This window comes from Geosmithia morbida (assembly GCF_012550715.1).
Source record: "Geosmithia morbida isolate 1262 chromosome Unknown scaffold_2, whole genome shotgun sequence".
Classification (NCBI taxonomy): Eukaryota; Fungi; Ascomycota; class Sordariomycetes; order Hypocreales; family Bionectriaceae; genus Geosmithia; species Geosmithia morbida.
In genome coordinates, this window is record NW_023336189.1 from 2,195,494 (window position 1) to 2,208,790 (window position 13,297).

At 56.8% G+C, this 13,297-nt stretch overlaps 6 protein-coding genes across 6 annotated transcripts; 3 read left to right on the forward strand and 3 right to left on the reverse strand.

Moving 5' to 3' along the window:
* Positions 1 to 221: 221 nt before the first annotated feature.
* On the forward strand, positions 222 to 1,363 carry GMORB2_4316 (Alcohol dehydrogenase GroES-like domain; the record flags this gene model as incomplete). Its single annotated transcript, XM_035466291.1, has 2 exons — positions 222 to 386; positions 449 to 1,363. The coding sequence occupies 2 exons, from the start codon at positions 222 to 224 to the stop codon at positions 1,361 to 1,363; spliced, it is 1,080 nt and encodes a 359-aa protein (XP_035324128.1).
* Positions 1,364 to 1,507: 144 nt separating this feature from the next.
* Positions 1,508 to 2,375, reverse strand: GMORB2_4317 (precorrin-2 dehydrogenase / sirohydrochlorin ferrochelatase; the record flags this gene model as incomplete). Its single annotated transcript, XM_035466292.1, has 3 exons — positions 1,508 to 1,661; positions 1,730 to 2,211; positions 2,280 to 2,375. Coding segments are annotated over 3 exons (732 nt in total), but the record flags the coding sequence as incomplete, so codon positions are not given.
* Positions 2,376 to 2,841: 466 nt separating this feature from the next.
* Positions 2,842 to 5,035, forward strand: GMORB2_4318 (rabenosyn-5; the record flags this gene model as incomplete). Its single annotated transcript, XM_035466293.1, has 3 exons — positions 2,842 to 3,117; positions 3,196 to 4,102; positions 4,167 to 5,035. The coding sequence occupies 3 exons, from the start codon at positions 2,842 to 2,844 to the stop codon at positions 5,033 to 5,035; spliced, it is 2,052 nt and encodes a 683-aa protein (XP_035324130.1).
* A 2,314-nt stretch (positions 5,036 to 7,349) lies between these two features.
* On the reverse strand, positions 7,350 to 10,034 carry GMORB2_4319 (KilA-N domain; the record flags this gene model as incomplete). Its single annotated transcript, XM_035466294.1, has 3 exons — positions 7,350 to 7,945; positions 8,137 to 9,868; positions 9,933 to 10,034. 3 exons carry the CDS (start codon positions 10,032 to 10,034, stop codon positions 7,350 to 7,352), a joined length of 2,430 nt encoding a protein of 809 aa, XP_035324131.1.
* Positions 10,035 to 11,214: 1,180 nt separating this feature from the next.
* GMORB2_4320 (uncharacterized protein) lies at positions 11,215 to 12,339 on the forward strand (the record flags this gene model as incomplete). The annotated part of the gene is made up of 1 exon (XM_035466295.1): positions 11,215 to 12,339. One exon carries the CDS (start codon positions 11,215 to 11,217, stop codon positions 12,337 to 12,339), a length of 1,125 nt encoding a protein of 374 aa, XP_035324132.1.
* A 104-nt stretch (positions 12,340 to 12,443) lies between these two features.
* Positions 12,444 to 12,917, reverse strand: GMORB2_4321 (Ribosomal protein S18 acetylase RimI; the record flags this gene model as incomplete). The annotated part of the gene is made up of 1 exon (XM_035466296.1): positions 12,444 to 12,917. The coding sequence occupies one exon, from the start codon at positions 12,915 to 12,917 to the stop codon at positions 12,444 to 12,446; it is 474 nt and encodes a 157-aa protein (XP_035324133.1).
* Positions 12,918 to 13,297: the final 380 nt, after the last annotated feature.

Sequence of the window (13,297 nt, forward strand, 5' to 3'; positions counted from 1 at the left end):
TTGTTCGCGGAATGCGAAAGGTAATACTTTTCATGTCCGTTTATAGCCATCAGAAGCCGCCGTCAGCTCGGCCTTGTGGGTCAGATCTTGAGATGATACGTAATACTCCCGGCGCCCTCAGTTGGCGGGGTCAATCGTGGTCACGACCGAGCGTCCGTGCTGCAATTCTCGTGTTTTAGTATATCACACATCCATGCTCGAAACTCTTCATAACCTTCACCATGCCCGTCCCCATTCAATCCTGGCATATAGAATCCCAAAGTGAAGACCTCGTCGGTCTGATACTGAGGGATCATGAGCCTGCTCCGCTGGAACTCGGGGACGATGAAATCCTGGTGGAGATGCGTGCAGCGTCACTCAATTACCGTGACCTGGTCCTGGCAACGGTACGTCTTTCGCCCTCGCATGATGGTCCTGCTGTGGAAACGTGCTCACTGTAGACTGCCAGGGCTCCATTCCCCTGAAGACGCGTGGCAGCGTCATCCCGAGTTCCGACGGGTCGGGGGTGGTCCTCAAGACGGGACGCAATATCCCATCGACCCTGTTCAAGCCAGGCGACAAGGTTGTCACGCACATGACTTCCGAGCTGTATGGCGATTCGTCCCTGGGCGACGATGAGATGCCCGCTTTCGGCCACATCTGCAGCGGGTTGGGGCAAGAGCTAGATGGCACTCTGACGACGCAGGCTGTCTTCCACCGGAGCTGCCTGGTCAAGTTTGGTGGGGACGTGTCGTTCGAAGAGGCCGCCACTCTGTCTTGCTCGGCCATCACAGCATGGAATAGCCTGTTTGGTCTGAGGGGTCACGAGGTGAAGAAGGGAGATTGGGTGCTCGTCCAGGGGAGTGGCGGCGTGAGTGTTGCAGCTCTGCAGTTTTCCAGGGCTGTCGAGGCAACCGTCGTGGCCACCACGAGCAGTACCGACAAGGGAGACAGGCTGCGCGACCTGGGTGCATCGCACGTCATCAATTACCGGGATGTGCCTGGATGGGGTGCTTTGGCCAAAGACATGACTCCCGGGAAGCGGGGGTTCGACCTCGTCCTGGATGTCGCTGGTAATATCACGCTCGGGGAGTCCCTCAAGGCCGTCAAGGATGATGGCAAGCTGATCTTGGCGGGTATGGTGGGTGGTAATGCTGAGCCGGTATCCATGCTGTCCCTCGTCGGCACGAATGTCACAGCTCGTGCTGTTCTGCTGGGCACTAGAAAGATGATGCGCGACATGGTGGCCTTTGTGCAGGAAAAGGGCATCAAGATGGCCCTCGACACTGAGGTTTTCAGCCTCCCCCAGGCCAAGGAAGCGTACCGGAGACTTGCTGCCCAGAAGCACTTTTCCAAGGTGGTCATTCGTATCCCGGGGAATTAGACAATGTCATGATGCATGTGCATTTTTTCATCTTTTCTGTAATCAACAACGCCGCCAATCCGTGAACGCGGTATTCCCCATGATAGTCATGCCGTAGAATGTTTTTTTCCCTTCTCCCTGAGCGTATGCCACTCATCATTCCACCTTTATGTCGTTCCCGCTCGTACCGCGTAGAGCCTTGAGAGCGTCCATAGGCGGCACCTTGTTCGCTGGGTAGAAGAGGAGCAGGTTGTCCATGTCCTCTGGTGTGAGCTCGCACATCTCCTCCCACTTGTAGGTGTCGCTGACACTAGAGATCCTGTATGCGGCCGTCGTATCAGCAAATCTTGGTGACGGATGCCTTTGCTCAAAGGCTGGCACACTTACCACTTCATGCGCTTGGCGCTATCCTCCTGGTTGGGCGCCGTGCTGCGCAGTTTGGCACGTAACTCGCCGATAGCGTGGATGGCATTGCCCGTGTTCTTGGGCAGCTGGCGAGAAATCAGGCGGCGGATGAGGGCGGCCATCCTCGGTCCCCGACCGTTGGTGCTGACCATGATCTGGAGGGGCCCGTCGCGGTGTATGCTGCCAAAGTAAAAATCACACTCCGGAGGGACGTCGGCGATGTTGGCCGGTATCCTCTTCTCCTTGCACAGCTTCCAGATGACCGTCGACGCAGCCGGGTCGTCAATGGCGACGAGAACCATGGCGGCGCCGTTGAGATCTTCCGGCTCAAACACCCGGTCTATGTGCGTTACCTGCCCCTCAGCTACGCGGTATGCTACCTCGTCGTTCAATCCAGAGGCAGGGCACACAACGTGAACGTCAGCATCGGCGTTGAGGCAGTGAACAATACGGCCTGCAGCGACCTGAAGAAAGAGAGCCCTTCGCGTCAGCCATCTGAATCTATCGGCTGCAGAGTCATGTCTTCACTTACCTCACCGCCGCCAACAACCAGGACTCTTTTGCCCTTGATTTGCCACGCGATGATCAGGCTGCCACCAGGCTGCACCTCGGGGAAGTTTTTGGACATATTCGGTGTTTTGCATGGAAATATGTGAAGGAAGATTCCTGTTACTCATCTCTGAGATTTTATAGTGAATGAGGAAGGTACCGATCAACGGGCGGGTGCCGATAAGAGATAAGTGGAGGGAAGGCTCGTTCGGTTAGTAAGAAACTTCCATTACAACCAAACTCCACACCAAATCACATGTATCTCTCTATCGTGATGACGCCTGTACGGGTACTTCGTAACTGCCTATCATGTGTCTCCGCTCAAACTGGTAGCAGTGCCCCAGCCTTGTGCTTGTCTCGTAAGTTCTGCCGTCGTCGCCGTCGTCGCCTTCATCATCTCTCCCTCCCATCCCGACGGACCCTTCCATCACTCTCTAGAGGCGTAACCCGGCCTACCAAAGCTGCGGTCTCCTCTGCCTCGTCATTCTCCGTGCTCTTGCTCCCCCCACAAATGTCCCAACCATCCACAGCAGTGCAGTTCCACCATGTCGGGACGCAAACTTGGAGGCGGTCGCATCCTCGGAAGCGGCAAGGGTCTGGCGCCTCCAACCGCAGCTCCTCGGCCTACCAGTACCGTTGCACCGTCTGATAGCACCATCTCCCTTGGGTCATCGTCGACATCGCCGCCCGTCACGGCTAGTCTGCCTGACCTCCACCAAGACATTGAATCGAGCATCAGTGTTGGCGCCTCGGGTCAGAGGGGGCCAGGATCCGCAGACGCCTCAGCAGCCCTCGTTTGCCCGATCTGCAACGAGGAAATGGTGAGATACCAGGACGACAAATGATTCACATTCAGACTCGACAGCACACTGACTTGATTTCTTCTTTCTCATTCGCAGGTTACATTGCTGCAGCTCAACCGCCACATTGACGACAATCACCAGGAGCTTCCCGAGGAGGAGCAGGACGAGGTCAAGACCTGGTTTGACAAGCAGGTCCTCAAAGCTAAACGATTTCAACCCCTGTCCTTGCTCAATCAGAAGCTGCGCGGCCTCGAGTCGTTCGAATCAAACGAGTCAATGCCCATACATTATACACAGAACGGGGGATCCTCCAACCATGTCCCTCCCTTCTCAGCTGCTGCCGGCAAGGCACAGGCCGAGATGGCCGTTGACCCCGACGAGTTGATCACGCGAAAACACTGGCAGAGAACGACGGCCAATGATTACTGTACTGATCCGACATGTGGCCGCAGCCTCGGCCCGCTCACGGGGAGCATCAATTGTCGACATTGCGGGCGACTCTTTTGCGAGATGCACACCATGTACCAAATGAAGCTCAGCCGTAGCGCCCTCCACGAGCCCGTCCGCGGCTACTGGGCACGCGTCTGCGAGACGTGCTACAAGTCACGAGAGGGTTACAACGACCATACGGGGCTCGTAGTCGACCACACGGCCAAGTTTGTCAAGATCCGCGGTGAAAAGGTTGAGCGGCAAAACCTCGAGGCCTCGAGGCTGGAGAAACGTCTTACCAAACTGACAAGGCTTCTCGCCAACCCTCCCGAAAAGCTGGCCATGCCCATATCGCCAATGGCATCTCTGGCTGGCCAGAAGAACAATAGGAAGCTGATTGAACAGTCAGTTGTGGCGTGGGAAGACGACAGCCACGTTACCAAGTGCCCTTTTTGCCAGCAAGAGTTTGGATCCTGGACATTTAGGCGCCATCACTGTCGGATATGCGGCCGGGTGGTGTGCGCAGATCCAGAGACGCAGTGTTCCCTGCATGTCGGCCTGAGCGTTGCCAATTGTAGGTGCCGACCGCTAGATCCTGATCTGCTGTCATCTAGCATAGTGCTCTAACATCATCACAGCAATTAGCCAGTCTACCGAGAAACCGGCCGTCCCTGCCTCACCAGGCCAGGTGAATATTGACGTACGCATGTGCCGCGACTGCAATCATAGCATATTCTCAGGCCGCGAGTTTGCCGAATCGTTACAGCAGAAACCCGCCGACCAGCGCGCCTACGAGACGCTGCGCCAGTTCGAAGGCGGCATCCGCGAGCTGCTGCCTACCTTCCACCGCGCGCTGACGGCTCTGCAGCCGGACAAGACGGAGACGGGTGGGGTTGACCTGAACAAGCCTCCACCGACGCACGCCCAGATCCAGGAGGCGGCCAAGATCCGCAAGCGCCTCGTCGATAGTTTCGCCAAGTACGGCGCCGCCGCCAAGCGTATCCGCGACCTGAGCACCAAGAGCCCCACGCAGCGGAAGCTCCAGATGGCTGTGTACACGTACGCCAGCGGCTTCCTGCACACCAACATGCTCCCCCTCAAGAGCCTGCCGGCCCTCCTCCGGTCGCACTCGGCGCCTTTGTCATCATCACGCTTCACGTCCCCCCACCGGGGCTACTCTGGCCTTCGTCACTCGCAGCTAGCCGGCTCGGAGCCCCCGACGGCAAACTCTTCGGCGCCCCCCAGCGTCACAGACGACGGCTCCAGCACCGTAGTCTCCCAGCTTGAAGTCGAGGAGAAAGACCTGCGCGAGCGGCTCGTCGTCCTAGAGGAGCAGCGCTTCATGGTGGACGACATGCTCCGCTCCGCCACGTCAGCCCGTCGCTTCGAAGAGGTCAGCGCCCTGTCGCGAAACCAGGACGAACTTCAAAGTGAGATTGACGATTTGCGCGCCAAGGTCAGAAACCTCGAGGCCCGCTGGGAGGGTGTCTATACCAATCCCGTCTAAACTTTCCTCTCGTCTCTCTCTCTCTCTCTCTCTCCCCTCCTCTCCCCCATCTTTCCTTTCTTCTCTTGTGCCTCTGATTTTGGGATATCTGCTCTCTGCATTATCATTATCTGCGTGGCGTTACCGGGTCATACAGTCAACTAGCGACAGGTCTTGTTTTGCATTTCCTTTCTTGTTTATATAGCAAACAGTCTTCTCGAGATTCACATAATATATCATTGCAACCAAATATTAGCCGTATTACACCTTGTTCCTCTACGTTCTCACTGCGCTCTCTGACTTGGGATATGTGTATACTGGTGATTCCTGCCGGAGGCTTCCTGCGGACAGCCCTTCTCGCTTCGGTCACTCAACCAAGTCATCAGACAGTTGGGCATATGCGTGGCATATGGCAGTTTCAGTATCCACCATGAACCGGTGTGCAAGCATGGCCGTTCATCTGCGCGTACGATTTCACGAGCCAGATTGACGAGGGGGAAAGTCCCACGAGCTCCGAGCCCATCTCCCGTAAGACTTGGCAAGTGGCAGCGCCCCTCAAGCCATCCGAGCTATATCGTTGCGATGCTTTCCTTCTGTTCTCGACACTCCTTTCCTTCTACAACTGACTACTCTTTGAAAAAGTTATTGTAGAGGAGGAGCAGGGCTGATGGTCAGCTGACGTGGCTTGTGGGAGGTGCCTTGTTTATGAACATCCATTCTTGTCCGATGAAGCCATCGCGTCTTTCCATCTTACATCATCAATCACATCCGCAGAGCAAAATAGCCAGCAACGCCCCCGATTTCAATACAGTAGCAGCACCACTCGATACCGGCTCTAAGAAGGTAGCGAGAATGGCCAACGTACCGGCGGTCGACCGAGAAATGGGAATGTCGGAGGCCTTGGCTGGCTTGATCAGAGAGGTCGAACAACTACGGGAAGAGCAGGTCAACACGCGTCAGGAGATACAGCATGTCCGACAGGAGATGCACAGTGCTTTTGCCACCATGTCGCGGCAGAATACGGCAAGATCTGTCTCTCTTTTTCTATCCAGGAGGAAGCAGGAAGCTGACGGTGACGGTATTCAGAGATCGGAACGCATCGATTGCTCGAGTGAATGCATCGGCGCTGAGGCCGGACAGTCAGTTGGAGCCGCTCTTCAGCCTCGAGACCGGGGAGGTTATGGAGGGTTTTCCACCGACGCCGGAAGAGTTGTCGTATTCACCTTGTGAGTGCTGTAATTCCGTCTCGGCGTATGCGTTGGATAGCATGACGGCTGACATAGGATGCCTCCAAGCCGCCGACGTTGACTATCTCCTCGCTCAGTTGAAGATATCCGAGCAGGGAGACACATTGACACGGTTGAGGATGTTGGCGCACGCATCGGGTGTCACACTACAGACCTACTAGTCTCTCAAAGCCAGCATCCCTCTTTTTTATACACCTGATGGTTTTTGTTAGCATAGATGAGATCACCACTTGGGAAACATGGTCAGTTTCAGCAATAGGCAACGAGGTAGCTTCAATCTCGTCATGCAGTAGCGTAGTATCTATACATGGTTGATGCGTGGTTGTGAGGTTAGTATCTTTGAATGAACCAGCGTGAATCCGCACAACCCGCCCAAGCATCCGTCCAAGCATCGCCACCCACACCAGGGTCAAACTGGGTGTCCTCCAGGTACTGCGATGGGAAGAGAGGAGCTAAGACGCATATTCGCGTATTCGCATCTCAGTTCTCTAGTCGTATTTTGTACAAAAGCCTCATATGTGCTTTTTTTTATTTTAACTAAATTAACCGTGTTTGCGCCAAGACCGTACATGTTCATCCTCCACGTTTCTATCCAAATTACCGGTTTAGGAAATAGCAGGGCCTCACTCACTCTCCTCCTCCTCCTCCTCCTCTATCCCTGCGGGGGGCCTTCCTGCGGAGAGCTACTCCTCCCTCCGCTCGCTCTATTATGTGGAAACAAATCTCGATAGTAGAAAGAACTGGCTACAGAATATGGATCGTACTTGGATTGTAGAGACCAAAAAACTATAGTATATAAGCAGAAAAACAAAAAACAAAAAAACAAATGCCGAAACGCCGCATAATACTATACTAGATATGAACCAAAAAAAAACCTTTAAACGCTGCCGTGAGGACGTTACCCTCACCCAAAGGGGGTATTATATGATGAGAAGAAAGCCAGAGGTGGAAATGAGCCCCTGGTGAAAAAACAACGGGTGAGTGGAATGGAACGTGGTGAGGTGTCAGATGAGGGAGAGAATAGAAACGGAAGTGAGCAGTCAAGATGAGGAGTCGAAAGGTAAAGAGGGGTTTTTCTTAAAAAGACATCAGACAGTTGCACCCTCGACACCACCCAAGAATCGTCTCACACGTCCGATATCGAGATCATTCTCACTCTCCACCGCCTTGAGTAGCCCGTCGACCACGGCGTCGACCTCATTCTCCGCGACACCGGTACACAGTGCCACGACTCTTCGATATTTCACCTCGACATCCCTGCTCCTGCTCTTGAGTCCGTTGACCATGGCCCGCGTGGCTTTGACCGACCCGCCCAGGGCCTCGAGGCGCTTCCTCAGCACGCTCGCCGAAGGCAGGAAGCCGCTGGCCGGGGGCTGGTTGCCCGATGACGCCGCCTCGAGAATGGTCGACAGCTCCGTCTCCCACGACGTCGAGGCCGCGTCACGCTGCTCCTGCATGGCGCGCATCTGGTCGTCCTGCCGGATCGACGCCAGGTTGGCAATCATCTGCCGGGCTACCTGCTGCTTCTTGAGCGCGGCGGCGAGCTGGTCGGCATTGCGGCGGGCATCTGCCAGCTGGGCCGATGTGGTGCGGAGCGCCGTGTGCAGGGAGTCGATGGACGATTGTTTCGATTTCAGTTCTTGATGGAAGGACGAGCTCGTCTCCGTCAGAAGGTGTGTGATTGCTGGTTCCGAGTTAGCCTTGGCACCCTCGTTTTCCTTCCTTGCTCTTTTCTCCCTTCCCTCCTTGCTTCCTGCTTCCTCCTCCTCCTCTTCTTTTTATTCTTCTCTCTCGTTGCTTCCGCATGTTGATGATGATCGCAAAAAGGAGATGGAAAAAAGTACTCACAGGCAATTATCTCGTCGCTGCTCTCACGAGCACGCGGGTTGGTGACAGCGCCGTTGACATCAGTCTTGCTCTCCCCATTGACGACGGCCTTGTCATCTGCCGAGTCCCCGCCGATACCAAAGTCGAGAGGTCGCAGCCCTGCGCGGTTGGAGATCTCGGGGTCGGCGCCAACCTCGAGCAGCTGCGAGACGATACTCCTGTTGCCTATACGGGCGGCAATGTTGAGCGCCGTGTCGCCCGCGCTGTCCTGGGCGTTGACGATCTCCGTCATGAATCTCGCGATGCCCATCTTGGGCTGCGAGTTGCTGCCACTGCTGGGCAGATTGCCATTGGTCTGCTGGCTCTGGCTGCCGGGAACGCTGCCCTGGCGAACGACCCACTCTAGCAGGCTCTCGAGGTAGTACCTGCTCGCTGAGCTGCGGCCCTTGACGGCGCTGGTGACGGCAATGTGGTGCAGGACGGTGCGGCCCTTGTGGTCCCGGGATTCGATGGTGCTGCCGAGGACCTCGAGGAGGTCAGGGAATGACCCGTGGTCCATCGAGTTGGTCACCAGACAGGCGCGCATCAGGGCCGTCTCGCCAGACAGGTTGACGCGATGGGGGGAGGCGCCTGCGGCGATGAGCGCACGGAGGAGGGGCATGCGCGACAGAGTGGCCGCCCAGTGCAGGGCCGTGTGGCTCTGACTGTCGATGGGGATGTCTAGCTCCGCGGGGGCGAACGAGCACAGCATGTCCTGATTGAAGTTGTCTGAGGCACCGTCGTCCATGAATAGGCCCATGAGCAGGTTGCGCTTGTTGTTGACGTCGGGCGACTCCTCGTATGCCAGCGGCGGGAGAGACCCGTTGGCGTCCTCCTCGGGAGTCTGGTCGTGCATGGCGGCGCTCTGTTGTGTGTACACGAAGGACTCGTTGGGCTCCGTAGGCGACCCGGGGAAGGCTGATGCGTACACGTCCACGTTCTGACCATATCCGGTGCCCGCGCTAAAGCCGTCGACAGGGGTCATGGCAGTGCGCTTACGCTTGCGAGGGGGTTCAGACTCAGCGGCCTGTTGGGATGATGGGCGCTGCTGCTGCTGCTGCTGCTGCTGCTGTTGCTGTTGGTAGGAGGAGTCGGACGCGGAGGCCGGCGGAGGCTGGCTGTTATTGTTGTAATCGGACATGTAGCTCTGCTGCGAGTTTCCAGGAAAGTCATCATTGTTGCTTTGGAAAGAGGACTGGCGGGCAAAGCTGCCTGCGCGGGCGGGTCCGTTCCGGCCCCTTGGACCGGGCGAGTCGAAGCGAGCCTTGCTGATGGCGGCGACAGCGTGCGAGGCGGTAGTAGATATGTTCTTGAAAAAGGTGCCCGACACACCGTTGGGGCGGGTGTCGGCGGCCGAGTTATTGTAGAGGCGCTTGCGCTGAGCGGCCATGGCTTGCTCCTTCGTCGGGGTGTTGAGGTCCCCGCGGCCGGCGATGCCTCCGTCCTGGCCCATGTCGTAGGTGAGGAGCGGGCGGAGCATCTCCTCGACGCCGTACTGGCGACAGACCTCGACACCGCGTTCGAAGCGGATCCAGGTGCCCTGATATTTGCCGTAGCCTCCCTGGACTTTTTCGTGCTCGCCCGTCTGTATCTCCTTTTCGAGAATCTTTGTGCGCTTGCCTTTGTCGACGCCGGCGACCTTGAGGATCTGGGTGGCATTTACCCACGAGTCTTTGCGACGGCGCATGACGGCAATGCTATTTACTTCCATTTCGTAGACGTCGACACCCGAGTATGAGGCCTGGAGGGGAGAGTCTGTTAGCAGGTGACCGAATACGGGGTGAAGCGCGAATGAAAGCCCGTACCGAGTATATCTGGGGAGAGCCAGAGCCATTGTAGCCGCGAAACGATTGTGATGGTTGACTCATGGTGAAGGACTGCTGTGAGGATTGAGATGCCGAGGGCATCATCGGTGAGGGAGAGCGCCGTAAGCGGCGAATGAGTTGGATAAGGGAAAGAGAATTGGCCTGAACGAGGGCGAATCAGTCCTCTAGCGGGATATTGTTGAGAGAGGGACAGAGAGGAACGAGGAGATCAGAGATCAGAGATCAAGCCGACAGTTGGCGATAGGCAGGCACATAATCAGCAAAGTCGGCAGTCAGAGTCGGATCGGGTCGAGATGGATGGATTGGAGGAGAAAAGTCGTCGAGCGACCTCGCGAGTAGAGAGATATGCAGGATGTGGGTTGGTCTGGTGGCAGGAATCCACTCTGCTGTGCAGTGGATTGCGTGTGGGTTGCAGCAGGCGCTAGAAAGGCTCTTGGCGAGGGTCAGAGAGGGTGTAGTTGTACAGGTAGGTGTGTATCCGCATGTACGAGTAGATGGATGCGTTTATCGAAGGTGATCGGTCGCTCGTATATGTCGGATGCTCGTACTCGTATCGATAGTTCTGGATTGACTCCTCTGTCGTCTGCCTCTGTCGTACTGTGCACAGATGAACGAATGGCGTGGAAACTTAGGCGAGGTAGAAGAAAAAAACAAGGAAAGTAAGAGTGCGGTTGATGAATAGATAGGACCAGACGTGAAGATAGGGGGTCCTTGAATTTACTGGCAATATGACTCGTTCAGCTATTGACCAGCTTCAAAGGCTCCAAAGTGACAAAGGGAGAGCTTTCTTCTCGTAGACCGCGGATGGCGATGGTTGGCACGCGTTGGGAGAGCAAATTCAATTAAGATTGAGGCGTCTGGCGTGTCTTTTTCGTGATTTCGTGTCGTGGACGCGATGATGAGTAAGCGTTTGACGTAAGCATTTCCTTTCACAGCAATTCTTTTAATCATTACCTCTCTGATCCATGCCCTGTAATCTGTACGATGCCCTGTATGACTTGTGCCCTGTAATAGGCCCTGTAATATGTCACCCTACACTCGTAGTATGCCCTGTATTGCGTCCTGTATTAGCAGTGCCTGTGCCCGTATTCGGTGCTGTCACATTACTTTCTCCACATGTTAGCACCTCAGTGCATATCCCACCACGCCACTAGCATTCCACCGTAAACCCTCCCCAACTGCTCCCAAGCTCCTCCTCCATCACCACCACCATCTCCCTCCACTACCTCTGGTAGTGTCACACACCCTCAACAACACCACAATGCCTCCGAGCACCTCCATCCCCGGCAAATCACCGCTCCACATATACCGCCATCTGCTCCGCGAGATCTCCTACCTCCCACCGGCCTTCTCCTCCACCATATCCGACCAAGTCCGCCATCAATTTCACCAACATGCCAACAGTCCCACCCACGCCAAGCTTCGCCTGTCGCGCGCCCGCGCCGGTCTGCGCACCATCATGGCCGCCAACCGTGGGGACACCGACTGCATGACGAGGCTGATGGCCAAGGGTTTCGGTCGCGAGGGGAAACGGCGAAGACAGCTAGTCTCCGAGTTCGTCGTGTCGCAGGGCGTGGGGGACTCGTCTTCGCTGGAAAAGATGCTCGAGGCTGCCACCGTCGACGACGACGGCGTCGCGGCGACGACACCGGACGATGCGAGGAGCAGTACCAAAAAACGGAAGGATAAAAACGCCTTTCTCGACCGTTGGGACCGTCCCAAGCTCCTCCAATTCCTCAAGACGCAACAGCGGGCTCAGAACGAGACCAAGACGTCCGTCATCTGGGGCGGCAGCCCCATCAAGACCGTCGACGACATGGCCGGCATTCCCGCCACAAACTCCTGGGGCAAACCGCCCTCCGAGACCCTGGTCCGCGCCAAGCAGGCCAAATGGTGGAAACGCCACGCCGACAAGATCATGCCCCCCATCGACAAGGGCGAATGGCAGCTCCTCCAGCGCCTCAGCGACGGCGCGCAATCGCAGAGGGGCAGCGAATGGGCTATCCCGCCGCGGCGCACACCGGCCGTCAGCCTGTCCGGGCCTGTCGAGGAGGATACCAAGTCGAGGCTGGACGCCAGCGCCTTCCACTCCGCTGCCTTTGTCGACCGTCCCCGCACCGTCCGGCTCCGTCGATACACGGGCGAGAGTCGAGACGCTGGCCCCTATACCGGCAAACCCCACCGCGATACCATATCTGATCGCTGGTTCCGTCGCGCCTACCGTCGTGTGTGGCGCAAGACGTCGTATGCCGAGATGGATGCCAATACCCTCAAGTACACCTTTACGTGGGGCAAGGCCAGCTCGACGTCTCTGCCGCCGCCATCACCCACCCAGTCTACCGTATTCGACGGTGTTGACGACAATGGCCAGCCCAAGTCGGCATAGTGTATATAAATCACTGTACATCTTTACATTACCGTATAACTACCTACCATTCTCTTCGTGCCTCCAGCGGCCCTCACCGGCGGATCCCCTGCTCGCTCCGCTCGCTAATCGAGCAGATGCGCCAACCTGTCCAGCCCGTCATTGTCAACCCTCATGCCAACCCACTCGTCCATAGCCTTGGCCCCGATACTCTGGTAGAACTTTATACTCGGCTCGTTCCACTTGAGAACGCTCCACTCCAGCCTGGCCCCCTTCATCTCGACGACCTGCCTCGCCAGCTCGACGAGCAGCCTCTTTCCGTACCCTTTCCCGCGCTGGGCAGGCCGCACAAACAGGTCCTCGAGGTATATCCCCCCCACTGACCGCCAGGTGCTGTAGTTGTAAAAGTACAGCGCTATCCCCGCCGGTTCGCCCTCCGGCGTCGACAGGACGAGACACCGTGCCGGTCGGGTGGGCGACGTCGGCTCCAGCGTCTGGGCCGTCCCGTCCGTCGAGAAGGCCAGCGTGTCCTCGAGCGATTGCACCGTTGCCTTGACCGCGTTCGACTCGTGTTCGTAGTCGGCTAGTGCTTGGATCATGCCTAGGATAGCGGGGACGTCTGGCTCAGGTCAGGACGTGGTCAGCTCTGAAATCATGCAGTTTGGTTGGTCGGGACGAGTGCGCCCAACCTTGACGACGTGCGTGATGGATAGTGGCGGGCATGTCGACTGTGGTTCTTTACGGGACTTTGGTGATGTGGGAAGAGTATCGCGGCCGCTTGTAAGAAGAGGCGGGGTTGGGATCGAATCATGCATTACGTATATAGAGGGCGTACGACACGAACCCCACATTCACTAACACAGCATCTGTCGAGTCTAGCTAACAATAATACGTGTGTCGCCGTCGGAGAGCCCGCTTTCTAATTCCTCCAATTTCTAGTTACGTGCCTCTCTCCACCCTGGCCGAGGTCCGGCCCCGC